Below are 19,648 nucleotides of genomic sequence, written 5' to 3' on the forward strand. Positions count from 1 at the left end.
TTTTTGGTGAACTGATTCTACAGGTACTAATGAGTACATCTATAAGTGTGTAGTTATAACGAACCAATCTATAATAAATATAATACAATACCATATTTTTAATAGCATGCCTTAATAGCAAATCTAGTAATTTGTCAACCTTGAACTAATGTTCCTATACTCGGCTAAACTGAACTGTTATTTATAAGCAATTTTAGGACAATGCTTCCTTCTTTTCAGCTTGCAATCCAGGCACTTTCAAATCGTCTCTATCATTGGCGTCCTGTATGCCCTGTCCGGCTAACACTGAAACTAGAAGGTCAGGTTCTGCAAAGTGCGACTGTAGTCCAGGTCATTACAGGAACCCAGACGAGTCTCCGGATTTGCCCTGTGGATCAACTCCGTCCAAGCCAAGGTGAGCTTGTATTCCTTACTTGGATAAAGTCATGATTTGAGTATCTCAATTGCAGTTTTGATTAATACCAGTTTTTTGTTCGTTGATCAGATCATTTTCGCCGCTTTGCATTTTAATAGGCGTAATTTATGGAAATTTTTGGGTGACACAAACTATGGTCAAATCAGAAATCAAACCGAGTTGCAGTGAGCAACTACTAGTAGTTCTTAATTTGTTTAGAAAATTACAGTTTTCTTCAATTGGCGTAGATGCAGATAAAACTAGGCTGTTCTGGCAAATGCCTATGGATTATGGTATGAGGGCAACGGTGACGTACAAGATCATGTGTGTGAGTGGCTGCGTTCTGCGGGAACCCATAGTCACCAACATCACTGAGGTACGTAACTAAGTTTCCTCTCTGCTCTCTGACTTTTTGAAATCATTTCTCAGAAATTATTATAGCCCGGGTTGACCGCCGTAAATGTTTCTTGGAAACCATACGTAAGACATTTATTGTTCTATGGCTTCTTTGATACCATATATAGGAGGTTTAAGATTATCTAAGAATCGAAATTTCGTGTCTTGCAAAGAAAAACCCTAATATCCAACTTATGTTTTCTTTTATTGTGCTCAGGTGAAGATCCCAGTGGAAGCTGACACCTTGTACACATATAGAGTCTACTCTCTCAACTCTCTCAGTGGCTTCTACTCCTCAGATGATCTCAGATATGCAGAAATTGAGTTCAAAACACCCAAAAAGTGTAAGATTCACAGTCATACCTCACCTTGCGTCATAATGTTATTTGCGTAAACTTGTTTCCCACTAGCAGGCCCAAAATTGTTTAGAGGTTATGAGGCTCATAATAATGAAAGCTGTAATTGCAATTTGAAAGCAACAGAAAAAGTTTCATGCGAACAAAACGTTTCAAGATTTAAACTGTTAACTTAAATAGTTTTGTATAGACAAAACTTTTGATGTTGTTTCTAAATTGCAATTACAGCTTCCATTATCTTGAGCCTTCTAACCTTCCATCCTATCACCTTTTGTAAGCAGCTTAAGCGAGTGACTTTTATGGAACATTTTCAAAATCGAAAAATAACAACCAATTGCTTTTCTCCTTTTACTTCTTACTTCTTGTCACCCCGACTCATTTTATCCCCCACCATCTTAGCATGATAGATTTTAACCCCTCTATCATTTCACCCCTCAAACATCCCCAATTCCTATGTTTCCTTTTTTTGAATGTTTATTGTACCAATTATACCAAGAATTAAAATCGGGGTTAAGTAGTGGGTGAAACTAATGGGGTGAAAAGGCGAGACACCATTTTCGTCCCCTTTAACACTTTAACAGGTATATTCGCATGGACCTGTGCGTGATTCAAACGAATTCGCGCTTCAAAAACGGTAATGGTTGGTTCAGCCAAATGAGTGGTAACAGTGGCTACAACATTATAACTATTACGTCATTATGGAGGTGTAAAAATGTTTTTCAATGGCTTCCGTGATCTGACGAGAGAAGGGGGGGTGGGAGGGGGGACTGCCCCGGACAACCACATCATAATTAAGTTAGCTCCCAAAAATCAAAAGCACTTTGAAGTTGATCATAGTTGGCAGTATTTCTTTCATCAACCTAGCCAGTAGTAAGGCAGACCCGACGGTAGTTCAACATAGCCAATAGCATTTGTTACCATAAAAACAACCATAACCATTCGCTAGTAATAAGGTTTTAGTTCCCAAATTAGGATCAACCTAAGAGGGTGGGCGTTGGGAGGAACATTTTGGAATCGCGATCGTGCATTTTAATAAATTGTTCAAGTTGTTGAATTGATCGATGAGAGATCATAAAGTACCTCCATATCAAAGGGAATTCATAAAGCAACCTCTAATTTGATGTTCGCTTTCGCACTATTATGAGCTTGAACCGCCTCTTTTACCGACATCCACTGCTAATCGCTAGTATTGCCCCTTCCCTCCTTCAGTGTACCTGAATAAACAAACGTTTCAGTTTTAAAGCTTTTATCCGCAAATAAGAAAATTATTTTAGCATTGAAATTGGCCTTCAGGCATTTCAGAATGAAAAATTGGACCAGGCAAATATCATAAACAAAGAGGCATTTACTAATTTTAAAGTTATGGGATCAATTATCGATGGTAAAATACAACCAGTCGTTGGAGCTCACCAGATAATTTGATCAACTTTTGACTTTAAATGGCTCAATTTCTTTAGTATTTGATTTGCTGTCACCAGATATCTCCGCGTCTAATGATTTCTTTTGAAGCTGATTATTAAAATTTGTAATATTGACTAGAATAGAATTAATCTCTAACCGGTAATCCTGTTTTAAATTATTTCTGTATTTATTAAATTAGATCTTCGAAATGGTGTGCAAATATTTCGTGACAAGCAAGATAATTCGAATATAGAGTACCATTAAGGGCGTACGTGTTTCTTACATCCGGTTCGCCTTTCTTGTTCATAAGCTGATCACCTATAATGTGTCGTTGAAATCAAACATCATGAACCTTACCAACTTCCTAAACGCCTGTTATTCGCAAAGTTCATTTAAAGTCAATAGCTTTGAATATTTTACCAATTTCTCAAAAAGGTATTTAGAAAACACTGTTCCCTATTTAGGGAATTTTTTCCTCTTCATTTGAAAACCCGACTGACCAGGTCAAACAAAGTGTTCAATGAACTGGAGAATTGAATATGTGGGTAAATAATGAAAATTGGAAGCATAAATGACTGGCTCGCCAAATAACTGAACTAACCAACTAATTTACAAATTTTACAGGGTTGGGGAACACTAAGATAATATCAGATAATTCGCATTTTGGACAAACTTTTTTGCAAATTCCTTTGATAATTTGTGATGAATTAATGATCAAAAAGGTTAATATTTTACTCATTAATTTTTCCGTGTGCAGATATTGTGCAAGGAATTGGTGTGAGTGAGTTGACAGCAAATGAGGTCAAGCTGGAATGGGAGCGACCCAGAGGTTACCCGGGCAACAAGTATTGCATCCGGATCACACGCAAGTTCAACTACCCCGTGCCTCCAAACTACGAAAGCCAAATGGCACCCGACGTATCCTGCACTAATCATTCTGCTCAACACCCAGAGATCATATTATCTAGTAAGTGTACCTGTTTTTATAAAAGACAACTAGTTGCAAACGAAAATCGTAATATCGTAAAATTATGGATGTCAAATTTTGACCTGATAAATGGAAATTTGCTGAATTTCAGCTCTCTGCAACATACATTTCTGAACTTACTCGAATTCATAAACTTAAACAAATTCATAAAATTTATTGAATTCATAAACTTAAACTAATTCATAAACTTTATTGAGTTCATAAACTTTGGCGAATTCATGAACGATACCAATTTCATAAACTTCGCCGAATTCAAATTTCTGAATTTATAAACTTTATTGAATTTATAAGCTTTTTCGACTCAGTGTTTAGGCGCAAAATGTGTTATTTCCTTACTATATTTATCGTTTTTGAGCTGTGTCATTCTGAATTTAATCCTTTGAAACGAATAGATACATGATTTGACGCCGTATGAAGTTCTTCAGGCTTGCTCATTTTTGAAAACATGTTAGTCTTTTGTCGTTTTTCAGAAAGTCTGATTCGCTTGACGCTACTCTGTCCCGCCGGTACTTAAAATGAGCAAATTCCTGCAAAATATATGATCCTGTAAAAGAATGGGCAATGTTTACAGTGAACCCAATAAATATTACAGTCAGTCTAAAACCATCAAAATCAGCAAACATATCTAAACAGATTTGACCTAGCAAAGAAGGGGAATCATTTTTTGATGCTGTTTACATCATTAACATATTATCACCCTAACAAAGTGAACTTCAAACATTATCAGTTTAGTTAATACACAAATGATAATTACATCTGCGCAGCTATTTCATGGGTCGTAAAAATCCATAAAATCGCAGTAATTCGTCGCAATTACACTCACGTTTAATGTCCCATCGTGAAAATTATCAAAGTTTTCTACATGGCTATCTAGATAATTTGCATGAAAGATTAGATCAACTGAAATTCTCTTGAAATTTATGGGAAAGTCGACAATTTCTTGAAGTTGTGTCTATTTTCTGACACTAACTTGCTTTTCGGGTCGTTACTTCTTTCAATAACCAAGCTAGCTTTATTTGCTTTATTGCCTTGCTTTTGCAGTTTATGATTTTGAGCATAAAAAGCACCATGAAAACTTTTGATCAATTTTATTTGTATAATTTTAACCCAAACAAATAGTTTGAAAAGTATGTGGAACTTTTCTGCTGAGCTTGTTTTTGGGACAAAATTCATAGCTTGTCTGACCGTGGGCGCCAAAGATACATGTGAAGTTGTCTTTCTACGTGAAATCTTCAGTTGTTTTGTGAAGAAATTGACAATTTTTGTCAGAAATGTTCAGTTTAGTGTGAATGAATTCCGTGTAAATATACACTTTATCCTAATTATTTTCCAGCTAAATAAACATTCACAAGCCTTTGACAAGCCTTTTATATTTGAATGATAATTTTGCTGAAAGAGCAAATAAGAGATAGTAAAAGTTTTCCAACTTGGTTGAAAATTGATTGATTATACTCAGGTGAAATTGATACAAAAGAAGGAAATAAAAGCTTCAAAAAGAACTGATCAATTTTAAATGTGCCCCATAATTACAAACAACTGAACAAATTTATTCTTTTATTCCTTAAAAAAAGGAATACTGACAAATTGTGCTTGCTTAAGAAATACTGTCAGCCTCTTTATCCACAAAAGACTTGAACAATAGTTTTAAGCGTTCCAAAAGGACTTTAAAGTTTTAGAATTTTGTCCATATTTTGCAAACGCGCATCCAGCTATCGAGATGTTGGCTCCTCTTAAGTTGCAGTTGCAAGAATCTTTCAAGACGCGGACATGACCCACACAATAGCCGGCTGGGCTTTCAATTAGAATTTTAAATAAGTATCTTTAGTACAACGTATAACGGAGAAAAGGCTAACTCCACATAGACAAAAGCCTGTATTGTTCTGATAAAATATTGATAATACTTTTTTCAGTGAAGCGTGCGCTTGCGTTAAATTAGCTAAAGCATAATCCCCCTCCTCTCCCTAACAACCCCCTCCCCCCCCCCCCCCCCCCCCCCCCCCCCACCGTCTCCCTAACTATGATTACCCCAACCGTACGATCAAACTACCACTCCAAAATGCTCCCAACTTTTTATACAATGTACAACTGTACTGTCAGAGAATGATTTCTAATCCACTTTTAATTGAAGCATCATCGTGTGAACAAAAAATAGCCGGACATATGGATTGTTTAGAAAAATCCAAATTGAAGCTAATCAGATCTCTTTCAAGTTCAAATTGCAATTTCCACTGCTCTTTTCAACACTGGATTGTCTAAAATGGTGTCTAAATCATTGAAACTGTATAAAAATATTGCGACATATTGAGGGTGCGAGCATTAGTTTGCTCAATTTGCGCTAGAATTAGTTCGCATTAAACAGGATTAAAATGGCCATAGCTTGCAAGCGGTTTTTAACCCTCAAAATACTATGCTTGGTTGGAGACGAATTGGCTAACGAATTGGAAATTTCGGGAAACATTAACAAAATTGCTTTGAAAAGTTTCGCATTCCAAACTTTTTATAAAAAATATTTTTAAAAAAATGTTCACGCTTTTGAAATATAGAAAAGTAAAGGAGTTAAAATAATCTGATGAAAGGGGAAAAAGTTTTGATATTTTGCTAAGCTGAGTATTATAAGCGTTTCCGTTTTCATACACTTTCAAATTTTAACAACGCGCTGATAATCTTATATTGAAAAGAGGAGAAAATAATAAACACTCGGTGTTCAGTTCCCTCTAATCGGCCTTCAAACACAGATTAAAAAACACCCCGCTTTTGGGCCTCAAATTACTAACCTCAATCCCATTCTGTTATAAATAGTGATAACTTTTTAATAACTAGGTCACAACTCAAAGAGTGATAACAGATTTATGAAATGTTAGATTCATGATAAATAATCACATAAGCATATTCAGGTTAAAGTTCAATCAAATTAGCTTCAGAGGAATATTAGATCTCGTGAAAACTTCAAACATTTTGTTGAGACGTTATGTTCCTTTTATCGAGATTATTTCAGACTGATTTAATATTCACAAGGGTCTCTAGTCTCAGTCCAAAGAAGCGTAAACACAACAGGACCTCACTGTCTGTTCTTTCATTAACACTGAAAAATATTTTCAAAATTGCCAAGTTAAACTCAGTGGTCATTTTGCAATTCCAACTTTCATGTTTTATTTAACAGAATTCATGGAATATTCTGATTGCTAATTGTAGACATTCGCAAAAATTATGGTTTTATTTTCAGTTCATTGAAACGTATTTGTCATCAATATTGTCAATCTTTTTTGCATTATTTTTTGACAACTTTTATTGGGTATTTCTTGTACTTTTTGAAAAAAAACTTTCTGAATATTTATTTTGATGGCTAATTTTTCGATTTATATGCTCATTTTTAAAGAGTTAAACATGCAATTCACATGTGTTAATAATAAATTGTTTATCTATTAAAATTGCTATGCTGTCTTCTGAGAAATTATGTGTCAATTCAATCGCTTGATAAATAACATTTAATGAGATTGTCTTGAAAAATAATGAAGTAAATTTTTGTCGAACCGTTAAATTATTATTTTGTAATTATTGTGGTTGCTTTAGATCTGCAGCCTGGCACATATCAATTTGCAGTGAGGACTGAACTCGGAGAAGATGCGGGACCCTACAGTTCACAGGTGGCAATCGAAAGTGAGTTTACGTTTTGCTTCTATTCAAAAACAATGGTTTTTTTTTCACTGGATAGATTCTTATTACTTTTTAGAAGTTTATGGATTTCAAAAATCCGCTGAGACAATTGAATTTCTTAAAGGAGTGTTAAAATTGAGTTCACCACTTTTTCTGAAATTCGAGCTCTTCTATATAATTAAAAATTACAGCCAAGACTATAGTCTACCCAGATGAAGGCTGTATTTAGAAAAGTTCAAATTAATGATCGGTAACGTGTATTTAAAATTTTTAGCCTTGTCGTGGTTGTTCTCAAATCAAAGTTCGCAGTTTAAACCAGTTGATGATATTTTTGGTTACTAATTGGTTGAATTTGTATGTAAATTTTCAACCAGATGTTTTTAACAGTAATAGTTCTGATATAAAATTTTTGTAGCAAATACTTTGATCTTTTTGGTTATTTTGGCGGCTCATCTTTTCCGCCGATTACTATAGAGTTTCCTGTTTTTTTTTGTTTTTGTCAAATAACAAAAATTTTTACGTAAAATAAATCTTTTTTCTTTCATAATCAAATCTCGCGTTTTTGCTATAATCTGGTGAAATATTTTGATTTGTATAGACTAGTTACCTTCAACGCGTCGAAACACAGGATACCCCGAAGAGCAATCTAATGTAAAAGCAGCACTTTTTCGCTGACTATTGTCACTCAGTTGTTGAATAAGTGTGTATGAAGTCATTATTTACTCACTTTAGCGTAATTTTTTATGTCAATCCTGTAATAAACCTTGGACATATATGACTTATCGCAGTCTCGGGACTTCTGCTGTCATCCATACAGTTGCATGAATCTAAATCAAAACAATAGAATTCATGCACAATAAAGCTTTTAAGTTTTTTCTCTTGAAAGGGGGTTTTTACACTAAAAAACGTTAGTAATGGAACTTTGATGGAAAAATGAGGATAGAATTTGAAATTAGATATTTGATTTTTGAATTCCACGGTTATTCGAAATTAAGTTGAGTAATCTGTTTGAGTAATCTCCTGGTTATGTTTGATGTATTTTAGTTCTAATTGTAACTGTTATCATTACTAATCTTTCTCAACCAAATTGCGCTTATTTGATATTATTTTTGTATTTTAATTAAACAATCTACATTGTATCTTATGACACTTTTCTATCAGTTCCAGTTGCAATCCGAATTGAAGGGTTTTATGACAGTATACCCAATGCCAAAATACCCAATGTGACATTACACCCAATTTATTCCCTTTGATCTTTTCCTTCAATAGTCCGATTACAAATTAGCACTCAGTATTTTAAGAATCTTTTATCAAACTTCAGTGGATAATTTAATCTCATGTCCGGTTGTGATAGTTTCATATCAAGTCCCACAGGCCACTGAGGCATGACCATGGCCCGCAAAGCATGGCAAAGTGCGCTAGCTAAATGTTATGCTAAATAATCTTTCTGGTAATTTCAAATTTAGGATGAAATATTGGGTATATTTTGGTATTTTATCTCATTGGGTATATTGGTATTGAGTTTTCTGTGCTGCAACACAATTGAAGTCATCAGAATCCATCAAAATGGTTTTTCAGCAATCAATTGGTTATTTGTAATGCAATATTTAGTCTTAACAGTAATAAGTTGAGTTGCCGTAATTTTTTTGTCTTTACTAGTCTAAACAGGGCATGACTAGCAAATTTATAAGAGAACATTCCTTCACAGAGTTAGAACATCCTTTGAATTTTTCGCCCTGTTTTGGATTTTTCAGTTTTCACAAGTGTTTCAGTTTAGTTCAAAGGTATAAACGGTTCTAAAATTTCTTTGCACTTCACTTGCTTGAGTTATTTCTTCTGCTGGTAGTTTTACGAGAACCTTCTCAAGGCTCCGATCCTCACTGTAGCCATAATATTGGATATTTGAATGATCATAATCGCTTAGAGCGTTCTTACAGTCTAGATACTTGACTTTATTATGCTTAAATAAAAACAAATCCGTTTATTGATATATTTTAAAGCCTCACAAATCTAAATATGACTACGTTTCAGTCCAAGAGTCTGCTATGCAGATGGGAATGCGACATTTGGGGCTGGTGGTGGGCATAATGCTGACAGTGTGTATGTTGTTTATCATTCTCTGCATCGGGATGGCTCTTCTTTACAAAAGGAGGATTGGGGGAGGGGGCAGCAGGTACAGATATGAACAGACGGGTACTATGGGTCCTCCAGGAGTACAACACCAACCCCATTTTGATATGATGAACCCTGCCGATGGTAAGCTGTAAATTATGTTTGTCATTTTTCAAGATTTTTAGTGCCCATAATCGGTGTTATGAACTAAATTGTATTAATTGAAGTCATAAAAAGGCTTAAATGCATCAGGTTTAATTTTTAGGTTTTTGTTAAGAAATTCCGGCTGCTGAGCAGTTGTAAAATGTACTGTGTCCATATGGACATTTTGAAAAAGATTTTTTTTTTCAAAAATGTTCTTTTATACTCACAGTATGGTTGGCTTAAAAGATGTTAATAAACCGTGTTTAATGGAGATAGGAAAAGATTACCAATTGTAAGAAAGTTGGCTCAAAATGTTTCTTTTACAGGTCACAACCTTCAGTTGGCGCACTAAATTTTGGTTATCTGCAAACTCTATAATTTTTGCTGCTAAATTTTTCAGACCAAGAGTTCGTTTTCGTTTTCTCTTGTAGTGTTTTTTTTTGGATTCCAAACATGGAAATAAGGAAAAGATAATTTTTAAATGTTTTGCTATAAATTGATTGAACTTGAATAATGCAAATATAATTGTACAATCGAGATTTTAATTCGTCGTTTTGGCTATTGTAGGTGGAATTATTAGTCCATTATAGGTTAAAAAAAATAAGGCGTGAAAGATCGTACCTGTTGGTTCAAAGGTATGATCTCGTGTTGATTTAGAAAAAAATCTGATAGTGTTTTTTTTTTATGTCAAACTGTTTGTCGGTTTTCTGAAATTACTGGGATATTAAATATTCCTCAATATCTAAGCCAAATCTGATATCATTTAGTTTGCGGGGTTTCGCCAATGTACACCAACTAATTTAGTCGCTATAGTTCGCCCTTTAGGTTATGAAAATGTCTCGAAGCTCAAGTTCCAAATTAGTTTCCTCATTTCGCCTCCAAATCTTGATTGACCGAGTCAAATTTTCACTATTTGTGGTTTTATTTAACCCCCCATGCCCTTATCAAAACTCAATTTATTTTCTCTTCAAAACTTCAAGCGCCAGCGTTTCCCCCAAGTGACTTCCAAGATTATTCTAGCGGAAATTGGAACAACCTGGAATAGCGTGGGAAAATAGACAGGCGGCGATACCTGTGGTGTAAACTTGCAGCTTGCCGCTTTGTTTACAAATATAGCTCTTGGAGTTTAAGCTTGTTCTAAATTATAATCCGCGGGCTACCCGCATGATTATAATTAACAAATACTTCCTTAACAAGGAGTTGGGACATAATGGAAATTGTTTCTGGCATGTTTTACGGACGGTTTTGATAGTTTCGTGCTCGAGAACTCCGAGGTGTTTATATGATCAGATAGATACTATGGTGTCAGTGCAACTTTTATTATTGTAGCTGAGAAGTTGTAAGCTGAGCGTAGCTATAATGCGGTGCTCTTGGTTTTTTTAGACTTCAAGAGGATTATTGGTGAAGCAAGTTGACTTTTCTTTACGAACATTTACTTGTGTTTTGAAACGTTGACTTCCGTTTTTGAGCTCTGGGATTTATCAGTAGCTTAGTTTCTAATGCACAATTATTAGGAACTGCCGGCAAAATTCAAGGTCAGCAGGTAATTTTGAGAAGTTTCAAAATGTGTGCTTTCTCTCTCTCTCTCTCTCTCTCTCTCTCTCTCTCTCTTAAGCACAATTTTTTTTACAAAACAAAAAACTATTGAATCAGTTTTATACTATCTCTAGTTCTGTTTTGTGTACTCTTGTTTTTGAGATCGAGTGTATTACTTTTTGCACATGCTACTCTCTTCAATGTAGGCGGAATTTTTTTAAGATAGTCAATTTTTGGAGCAGTTCAGTGTTGTCGTATTTGAAGTACCCCTTGGTTCCCAGTACCCTAAGTTACATCGGATGGTTCATTTCGCAAAGAATATCATAATAAACAGTTAAAGGTAGGATATCTGATCTGTTGTTGAACTCATTTTAACTAACTTAATTTTTAAAAAAATATATGTTTAGGAGAATGCTGCCAATCTACACTTTCACGATATTCCGTAGACAAACTCAAAGACATCATAGAACATATTATTTTGGAGCTTTCATTGACGTCTCTTCTCAACTGATGTCTCCTCTCTCTTTTTTTTGAATTCTGTTCTCATTTTATTGAGGCCATGGTTTTTTCAATTCCTTTGAATGTTAGTTATTTTTGCTCGATTAAAATGTCGCGTAAAAGAAAGGATGCCTTAGTTTGCGGCTTAATATCCACCCAAGGACATCTAACTTTAATTGGAGGGTACTGGATTGAGAGTCAGTTTTTCGATTATTTGTTGCTTGAGACAAGAATTTGATTCAAGTTTGACTTAAGACAATTTCCAATTTAAATAAAATCTTATAGCGGTTCTAATGTCTAGCAACTAAACCTACAGACTATTTAGGATGTTACAGTCCTAATTAAAAGAAAACTTTTTGCTTCTTGAGAAGTTCAGTTTTCCGAATTCTCTTATTTCGTAATTTATAGAATTGAATATATATATTTCACTAAAAACAGTGCGACTATCACCTAGTCTATTTTAAGTTTAATACAGTGACATCTGTCTCTGTGTATGGCTTCACTATCGATAGGGACATATTGAATTTTTTAAAAAGTAACGAGGGCTTCAAAATGAGATTTTTTGCAGCAATTAGCAGAATTTTCACCCGATGCCTTATATGTGAAATACAATTCCCATCGTAGCCGTATTCCCAACTAATGCAAGTACGAATGTGTCAATTTGCTTTGACATTTAATTGAAAAGAAAAAGGAAGTCGTTGAAACGACTTAAGACAGTATCTCCAAATGCATTCTCAAAGATTGTTAACCCAAAAGCGGAAATGCACGCGGACACTTTGACATAAATGACAACTCGCAGCGGAAATTGGTCATGGCTTCTCCGTAATTTGATCATACCCCTATTTCCTTTCATTCGCCGTTCATTTGCTTTTAAAACATTGACAAAACATTATAAAATATCAAATGTATTTGCCTTATTTAAGGTGAAATTTTTGCAGTCTTATTGTTAAAAACGAGTTTCTATAAAGGCATGCGACACGTGCTCTTAAATGACAATTATTTAAGCGTAAAATTTTTAACATGCGTGAATTTTTAGTGAGCAAGGTGAACGTCCATAACTCATTTTCTTCCGTTACATGAGGCGGTTTTTTGTTGAATTGCTCCACTTTTTGGTGCATTCTAACTTGTACACTTTCACTTCAATTTTAACTATGGGCAAAATTTGCATTAATGTGCCCAAAAGTATTTATCCTCAAAATTTATAGGTTAAAATTGTCCGAAATCTAATTTTTAGGCACGAATTTTCCGGTCGTTGAACGAAAATTATAAACGTAAATTTAAAGGCACAAATCTGACATTTTAGACCATATGCTACTCGGAATCTGAGTAACGCGTGAAAACTGCTAACTTCTAAGTATGTCTCAATCAATTATTTCCAATACTTTTGGCCATACTTTACCTAGCTGTGTATTATTACTATCTCCGCCCTATCCATTCAGTACTTAAATTGAGTAAATTAAATATGAATTCTTTTCTTTTCCACCCTTTTTCAGCCTGATTAGTCTCAAGTTCTGGTTCCCAAGTAATTGCTGATAAGCTTCTCTATCTCGCCATTGTTAAAGCCAGTTCCCACGCTTATAAATTTAGGGTTTCAATTTCTTCTCGGGTGCTAAAAATTGAAAACTTGACATAATATGTAATGGCTTTTCTCAAAAGGGAATTGATTTTTGAGCGGACATTTTGTGGAATTTATACTTTTGTTGAAATTAGGGGATGCAGTTGGGGGTGGGAAGGAGTTCTAATTTGGGAAAGATTGATTATTAGCGCGGGCGTGTTACTTCCATAGGAATAAATTCCCTGCTCTCCTAAATGAGCTTGATTTGTCAAAATTTTGCAGAATAGGACTGGGGAAAATTAATGCGATAAGCCACGCCAAAGTACACCAAAAAATTTCGAGAAGAAATTTCTACAAATATTGAGAATCTTTTCCCCTGTTTTTCGTGAAAAATTAAAAAATTTCGAGAATAAAGCAACTCAGAAATCCGATACATTTTTTACTGAAAAGGTTTGCAGTTCAAGTTTAAGTTGTCTTAATAGCAGAAAACTGTTTCTGCTAACTCAGCAGTTTGCCAAGTTTCGGCTGATTGACACATTGTGCATGGCGAAAAAAACTCAGGCGAATTTGGTAAGAGGCAAATGAAGCGAAATGAAAAGTCACGTCAACACTCTTTCAGTTATCACTCCGGCATCGTCTCACTTAGCCTAAAAGATCTCATAGCCCAATAAAGTCAATAGTTCGTCATTTTTTAACCATGTGATCAAAAAAAGTTGATCGCACTTTTGAATCGACAGGAAACGCTTTTAAATTGCTTTTAGGTTGATGTTTACCAATGTATGGCATACTTTAAATGACCTAAAAGCAACACTAAAACGGCAACTAAAAAGATCATAGTAGTTTTAAAGGTATCAATTATAAAAAATTAGGCTGTGTTAAAATAATCATTCATTTGATCTTTAAAGTATGATGCAACGAGGCTGGCCTATTTTGTCAAAAACTGTGTGTTATTTTGATGCTCTGTAACAAAAAAACCATTGATCGGCTTAATGTGAGCTAGGCTAATTGAGTTCAAGGTTGTCAGTTGGAGGTTGAATAGATTAGCTGCTCTTTGGCACCCTCTCAACCCTTTTTCTGGGATGCTGAAGGAAAGAGGAGGGAAAATGAGTTTGTTCCAGTGCACTGACTAAAAAGCATACAAATTGGGCTGAGACCATTAGAGCTCTCATTAGCTCCTTTGCAAAGTAGCAAACAGAGATAAAATATGTACAATTTTCAACATGCTGATCGTACAATGGCTTCATAAATTTTCAGATCGTTTCAAGTTATGCTAAGGTATTGTTGTTGTATTATCTTTGCAGAACTTTTTGTAAAAGTATTATCTATTTATTATTATTAAATTTATTATGTCTGCAGAAGTCTTTGATTCAAATTTCTACTATTTGTTCATTTGTGGACATTTATACGCTGAGTGAACTCTTAGAACTTAAGCTATGGTAAACATCGACACGGGGCAGTGCGCTTTAAGTTCAAACATAGACCCACGGAAATTGTTTTTCTTCGTTTTGTGCCGTTTATTTCTGTAAAATCGGGTGCAAGGGTTATGTTTTCCCTCAATTAATTGTGAGAGGACCGTGAAATAAAGTTTTGCAATACACGCTCAATTCCCAGAAAATGGAATGGAGTGAGAATTCTTTGAAGGGAAAGTTTTCACTTAAACCGAACAGAGGCGCTGACTATGATATACTAATTCCGGGGTTTTAGGTGTCTTGAACGTGCGTGGGTTATATCAGACATGTTTTTTGATGGTTTTGATTCTTTGCGACTTTTCCAAATAAATTTTCTCAGAAATACTCCGAAATCCAATTTTCTGAAATAATTTATGCGCCGACAAAAACGGGACCAGTTAGACGAATTATGTTAGATTTTATTAATTGCTCTCGAACGAAGTTTAAAACAATTTCTGTAATTACGTGTGTATTTTTATGCAGAATTTTGCTTGACTGTTTTATTCTAGAACATTCTTGACCTGTTCACGCTTGACTTTTGATTTTTTTTCTGAGTGATTTCAATTGCGAGCATTCAGAAATTAAGATGAACGTTTATAGCCCGCGTAGCTCAGAGGTAACAGTCCAGGATGTTCATTCTGGACGTAACGGGTTCGAACACCTATCTTGTCCGAAGTTTTTGCATCATAGAAGTTTCTATAGCCTACGTACCCTTCTAAATTGATTGCCTCGCCAGTCGTTCGGGAGCAATTCGCCTAATGTTTGTCGGTTTATGTTTAAACGTGCTTTATTGTATGTCTCATTTTTGTGACTCAAAACCTTAACGCCAGCCTGAGCTTTGTTTTCGTTATTTTTGTTATTCGTGTGATACCCTCATCTTAGAGTTTTCCCCCTTAATGAATTTTTCAAAAAAAAATCTCGAAAAAAAGTTCTCGAAAACTTGGTCTTATTTTAGTCTTTTTGAGTTCCAATTTCGCCAAAATTGATACCAACTACCTGTACTGATGCTCTGGTGTCCTGAATCTCAGACCTAATTGCTGGGCCTAATTGTTTCTGAACAACCCTGCATTAAAAACCGCCTGCTTCACGTCGATTTTCCGCCTTAATGAATTTTTCAAAGTTTTGGAAAAAGAACTTCTCTAAAACTTGTGGAACTTTGGCCTGAAGTAATGGTCGAATAGTGAAAGCTTTCTCGTGAGTCTTATTTTAGTCATTTTGAGTTCCAATTTCGCCAAAATTGATACCAACTACCTGTACTGATGCTCTGGTGTCCTGAATCTCAGACCTAATTGCTGGGCCTAATTGTTTCTGAACAACCCTGCATTAAAATCCGCTTGCTTGACGTCGATTTTTATCAATCGAAGGAAAAAGTGAAATGGAGAGTGCTCTCTAAAGAAAGCATATCGATTTTTGTTTCTAGCTCCCATACTTTTGGTGTGACCTTTACCTTTTTTATTTATCTTGTCTTGTCTTTCTCACTAATTTGTTTTTCTCTGCCTTGTTTTTATGAGAGCTTTACAGTTTTGTTTTTTGGTGACGCCGAAGTATTTTTCAATACAACTGTTTTTTTTTCTTATCAAAAGTTATGTAATCTGATTTGAATTTGTAATTTTTTGAGTCATTTTCAGGTATCTTTCATTCGGGATCCACTCCGATTTACTTCAAATTAGCCTTCAAAGCTCTTTTTTATATTACTATAATTTTTTGTTTGAGTTGTAAAATATTGTTTTTGTCTATTTTGCGTTCTTCTGTTCGAAATTTTTGCCGTAGAACGAGTTTACTTCTTTTTAATTTGTAATTTTGAACGTTTTTTCAGAAACTGAAATAAAAATCAATCAGTTCAAATGAGCAACAACTTTTGTAACTTGTATATCAACTAGCTATGAATTTAACGTGTTTTCAAACTGCTGTGGTAACTAATTGTAATTACTTCAAATTTTGTTCTGACTTTTTGAAAAGATATCAGGCCAGATCACTGCTTGTGTTTTAGCGGTTTCAATTGTTTTAATTGCATTTGTTTGTCCAGAAAATGAAGACATAAAAACAGACACAAAAGCCATGCTCAAAATTATCTCTTGGCTATTATGGTCACTTAATGTGTGTCACTTTCGGACTAAGCTCATTTTGTAAACTTTTAAGCGTTTTGTTTTCGAGAGCTGTTAATGTAGTTTAAACGTTTGTACAAGAACATGATAAATTCGTTTTTCTTTTGTACTTGCTGTCATTTATATGCTGTGAAAATTCCAGAAACAACAAAAATCTCTTCAAATTTGATCTGTGGTTCATATTACGTATCATAAATTTTATGCACGTCAAACCTCGCATTCTAAATTGGTGCTTCAACAAGCCAGGTTTGGGGCCAGATTTGAAAAGAGTGCCAGTAGCCATAAGGCTTTCATATCAATCTTGCCCCCGCCCCCATATCAGCCCCTTCTCGCTCCAGTTTGTGGGAAGATAGATTGTTAACTCTTGCCATGGTTAATCAATTTATACAATTGATGAGTGAAAGTTTAGCATTAAAGCGTCAAATGGGGCATTAAATGAGATTCACGCACCATGAAAGTGAAAATCAGTTTGGTCTACTTCACATGTAAAGTAATTGGTGAATAAAAGTAGAAATTGCTTACGTAATTATTAATTATTAAACATTAAATTTGTTGTGCTAAACTAGAAATTTTACACCTGTTGGGTTTTATTTGGTATATATAAATATAATGGATCAGTTTCAATGAAGTTGAAGAGAGTTCGAACAACCAGGGACAATTTTGCATAAAAACGTTAAATTTGCTTTCTAGCATTGCCTCCCCATTTTAGTTAAGGCTTCTTTTATATCAGGGTTCTCCGGGATCGTATTATGTGATAAAAAATACATGAACTAAAAATCCAAAAAAATCTTTGTTCCAAATTATTTTGAAGAAATTGCCTCCTGTAAATGAAATTCGGAATTTTGTATTTCTATTTTAGCAGTGCTGGCTAATAGTGTGGCTGGACTACAGAAGATGCCAGTGGGACATCAGTTGTTCACGGAACCCTCTTTCTACGATGACACTGATCAGATTCTGGCTGAGCTCACTTGTGAACTGGACGAGAAATTTCTGCAACTTTCATCTGAAGGAACACCACGTAAGGCATTAGCAATCTTCTATTTAGTTGCCTTCCTACGCCACCCCTCCCCCAGCTTAGTGGATGTAATGAAAGGGCGTACACGGTACTAGAATGTTGAATTATATGTGCGTATTATTAGCATTTAGTTTTACATATGGATAGTTCGGCATTTGTATGATCATCAATACCATTCTATATACAGCTTTAAAGAGTAGGTTTTTTTATGTCTCATTCTGTAAATATATCTCTTTCCTGCTTGTGTGAAAAGCTGACTTCCATCCGACTTCAACATACGCTCTGTTTTATTCGGTGTGGTGCTGTTTTCTCCCACCAATTTTAAGCCCGATAACTTCTAGAAATCATGGTTCGGTGACAGTGAAAATATAACCCGGGAGGTGACATTAACTGGTTAACTGTAAATATCCATTAGCCACTAAAGTGACACCGTGACGGTTATGCTTTCATTGTTCAGCAAAAAATCTTGACGAGAGTTCAAACAAAGTAGTATCACAAACTTCAAAACAAAATTAGTACCATTTTGGTTCACGGGGAAATGTTGAACCGTTCTCACTATTTTGATTTTTTCAGAATCTCGAAACAATTTACGAGGTTTTTTGCGTTTTTCACCAAGTTTTTTGAAATCCTTAACTATTTTCTTTTGTTCCCAAATATCAACTTTTGATGGCGAATTTGTTTTCAGAAGAGCAAGGAGCAACCTTCCAGGGTACTCTGTTCCACCCTGCCACCAGAGACCATTCCAGAGTTGCAGTCAAGGCACTGTACCTCAACATGGCCACCCCAGAAAGTGGTCGAAAGTTTGCAATCGAAGCCGCTTTGATGGCTCAATTCCAACATGTCAATGTCTGCGCATTCTACGGGGTCATCTATTCGAGTGAGTTGTAATTTGTTTGACGTCCTCAGTTTTTAATATTTTTTGGCCTTTTACTTTTATTTATGGCACGGCTTTTCAAAGCCTACTTAATTGAGATGTAAATTGTTCGTTTGAGCTGTACTAAATAACTGCTCTCAAAGTTCATATCTACCTTGGAAAAGTTAGATTTCAGTTTAATTATTCGACTAACATTCGAATGTTAAGAATTTTACTTTATTTTTGTCATTAAATAAGGGTACTAAATGCTAAATGCTTAAATTGCTTATACTCATGTACTGACCGGGTACTTCTATCGTTTTTTTGGAAAATTTTATTTATGTTATCGTTCTCTTGAGACGTTTTTATATTTTAAAAAACGCATTAGAGTTAATGTAAACGAAATAATTCAATTATAAAGTATTTAGCCAGTTTTCGGCTAATATATGCGAAGTGTGACTAATGTCACTTTTCTATCAGTTTGCTTGACATGTTCAAAATTGTAGAACAAGTTGTATTTTTGACACTAATTGCCAACCTTAGAACCCTAAATCTCTCATTCCAACACCATAATTAGTTGTGACGTGGAACTTAATACAACTGAGACTGGGGCGCGGGTATGGAAGGGTACGGCGGATCGGGTTGAGACGGAAAGGGGCAGGGGATTTATAGAGGGGGTGGGGGTAGGTTAAGAGTTGGGTGTGAAGTCTATGAAATATCCCGAGAGTATCCCTTCATTTCAGACTAGTTTTCTTTCTCCTTCTCTTTCCCCCTTTTGTTAAGAGTGTAATTTATTCCCCTGTGCTTGTTCAACCAATTAGTATAACTGGCAGGAATAGAAAAGACGTGTTAACTCACTTTACTATGACAGCTAACAGGGCTAATTACATCAACAGTATCAAGCACCGGGTCCATTTTTAGTTGCCCCCACTTCCCCAAAAAGCGCAAGAGGCTTAAATTGCTATTAGACATTGGAAAAGTTCAGCCTTGTTCGATACATCAATTTTTGTTTCTGTAATTGAAAAAAAACTGCTGATTTTTTGCAAGCAAATATACCGTTGAGTTGCTATAACAATGTTGTTTAGCAGTCTCTTTAGACAGACAATTTTGCATTTTTTTGAATTTGACGCTTCAGAAAACTTTGTGACGCCATTTGGGTCAAAAAGTAGTTTAGGAATCATTTGAATTTCTAT

General features: G+C 35.0%; 1 protein-coding gene across 1 annotated transcript in view; it reads left to right on the plus strand.

Moving 5' to 3' along the window:
• Positions 1 to 19,648, plus strand: part of LOC142342629 (ephrin type-B receptor 4a-like) — a 39,431-nt gene that overhangs the window by 9,834 nt on the left and 9,949 nt on the right. Inside the window, exons 5-12 of the mRNA XM_075394050.1 lie at positions 220 to 394; positions 614 to 770; positions 1,008 to 1,134; positions 3,305 to 3,514; positions 7,106 to 7,192; positions 9,221 to 9,445; positions 17,447 to 17,605; positions 18,288 to 18,479. Of these exons, the coding sequence (XP_075250165.1) occupies positions 220 to 394; positions 614 to 770; positions 1,008 to 1,134; positions 3,305 to 3,514; positions 7,106 to 7,192; positions 9,221 to 9,445; positions 17,447 to 17,605; positions 18,288 to 18,479 (1,332 nt within the window). The remainder of the gene's footprint in view (positions 1 to 219; positions 395 to 613; positions 771 to 1,007; positions 1,135 to 3,304; positions 3,515 to 7,105; positions 7,193 to 9,220; positions 9,446 to 17,446; positions 17,606 to 18,287; positions 18,480 to 19,648) is intronic.

Source organism: Convolutriloba macropyga, chromosome 7 (genome assembly GCF_964194025.1).
Source record: "Convolutriloba macropyga chromosome 7, txConMacr16.3, whole genome shotgun sequence".
Taxonomy (NCBI): Eukaryota; Metazoa; Xenacoelomorpha; order Acoela; family Convolutidae; genus Convolutriloba; species Convolutriloba macropyga.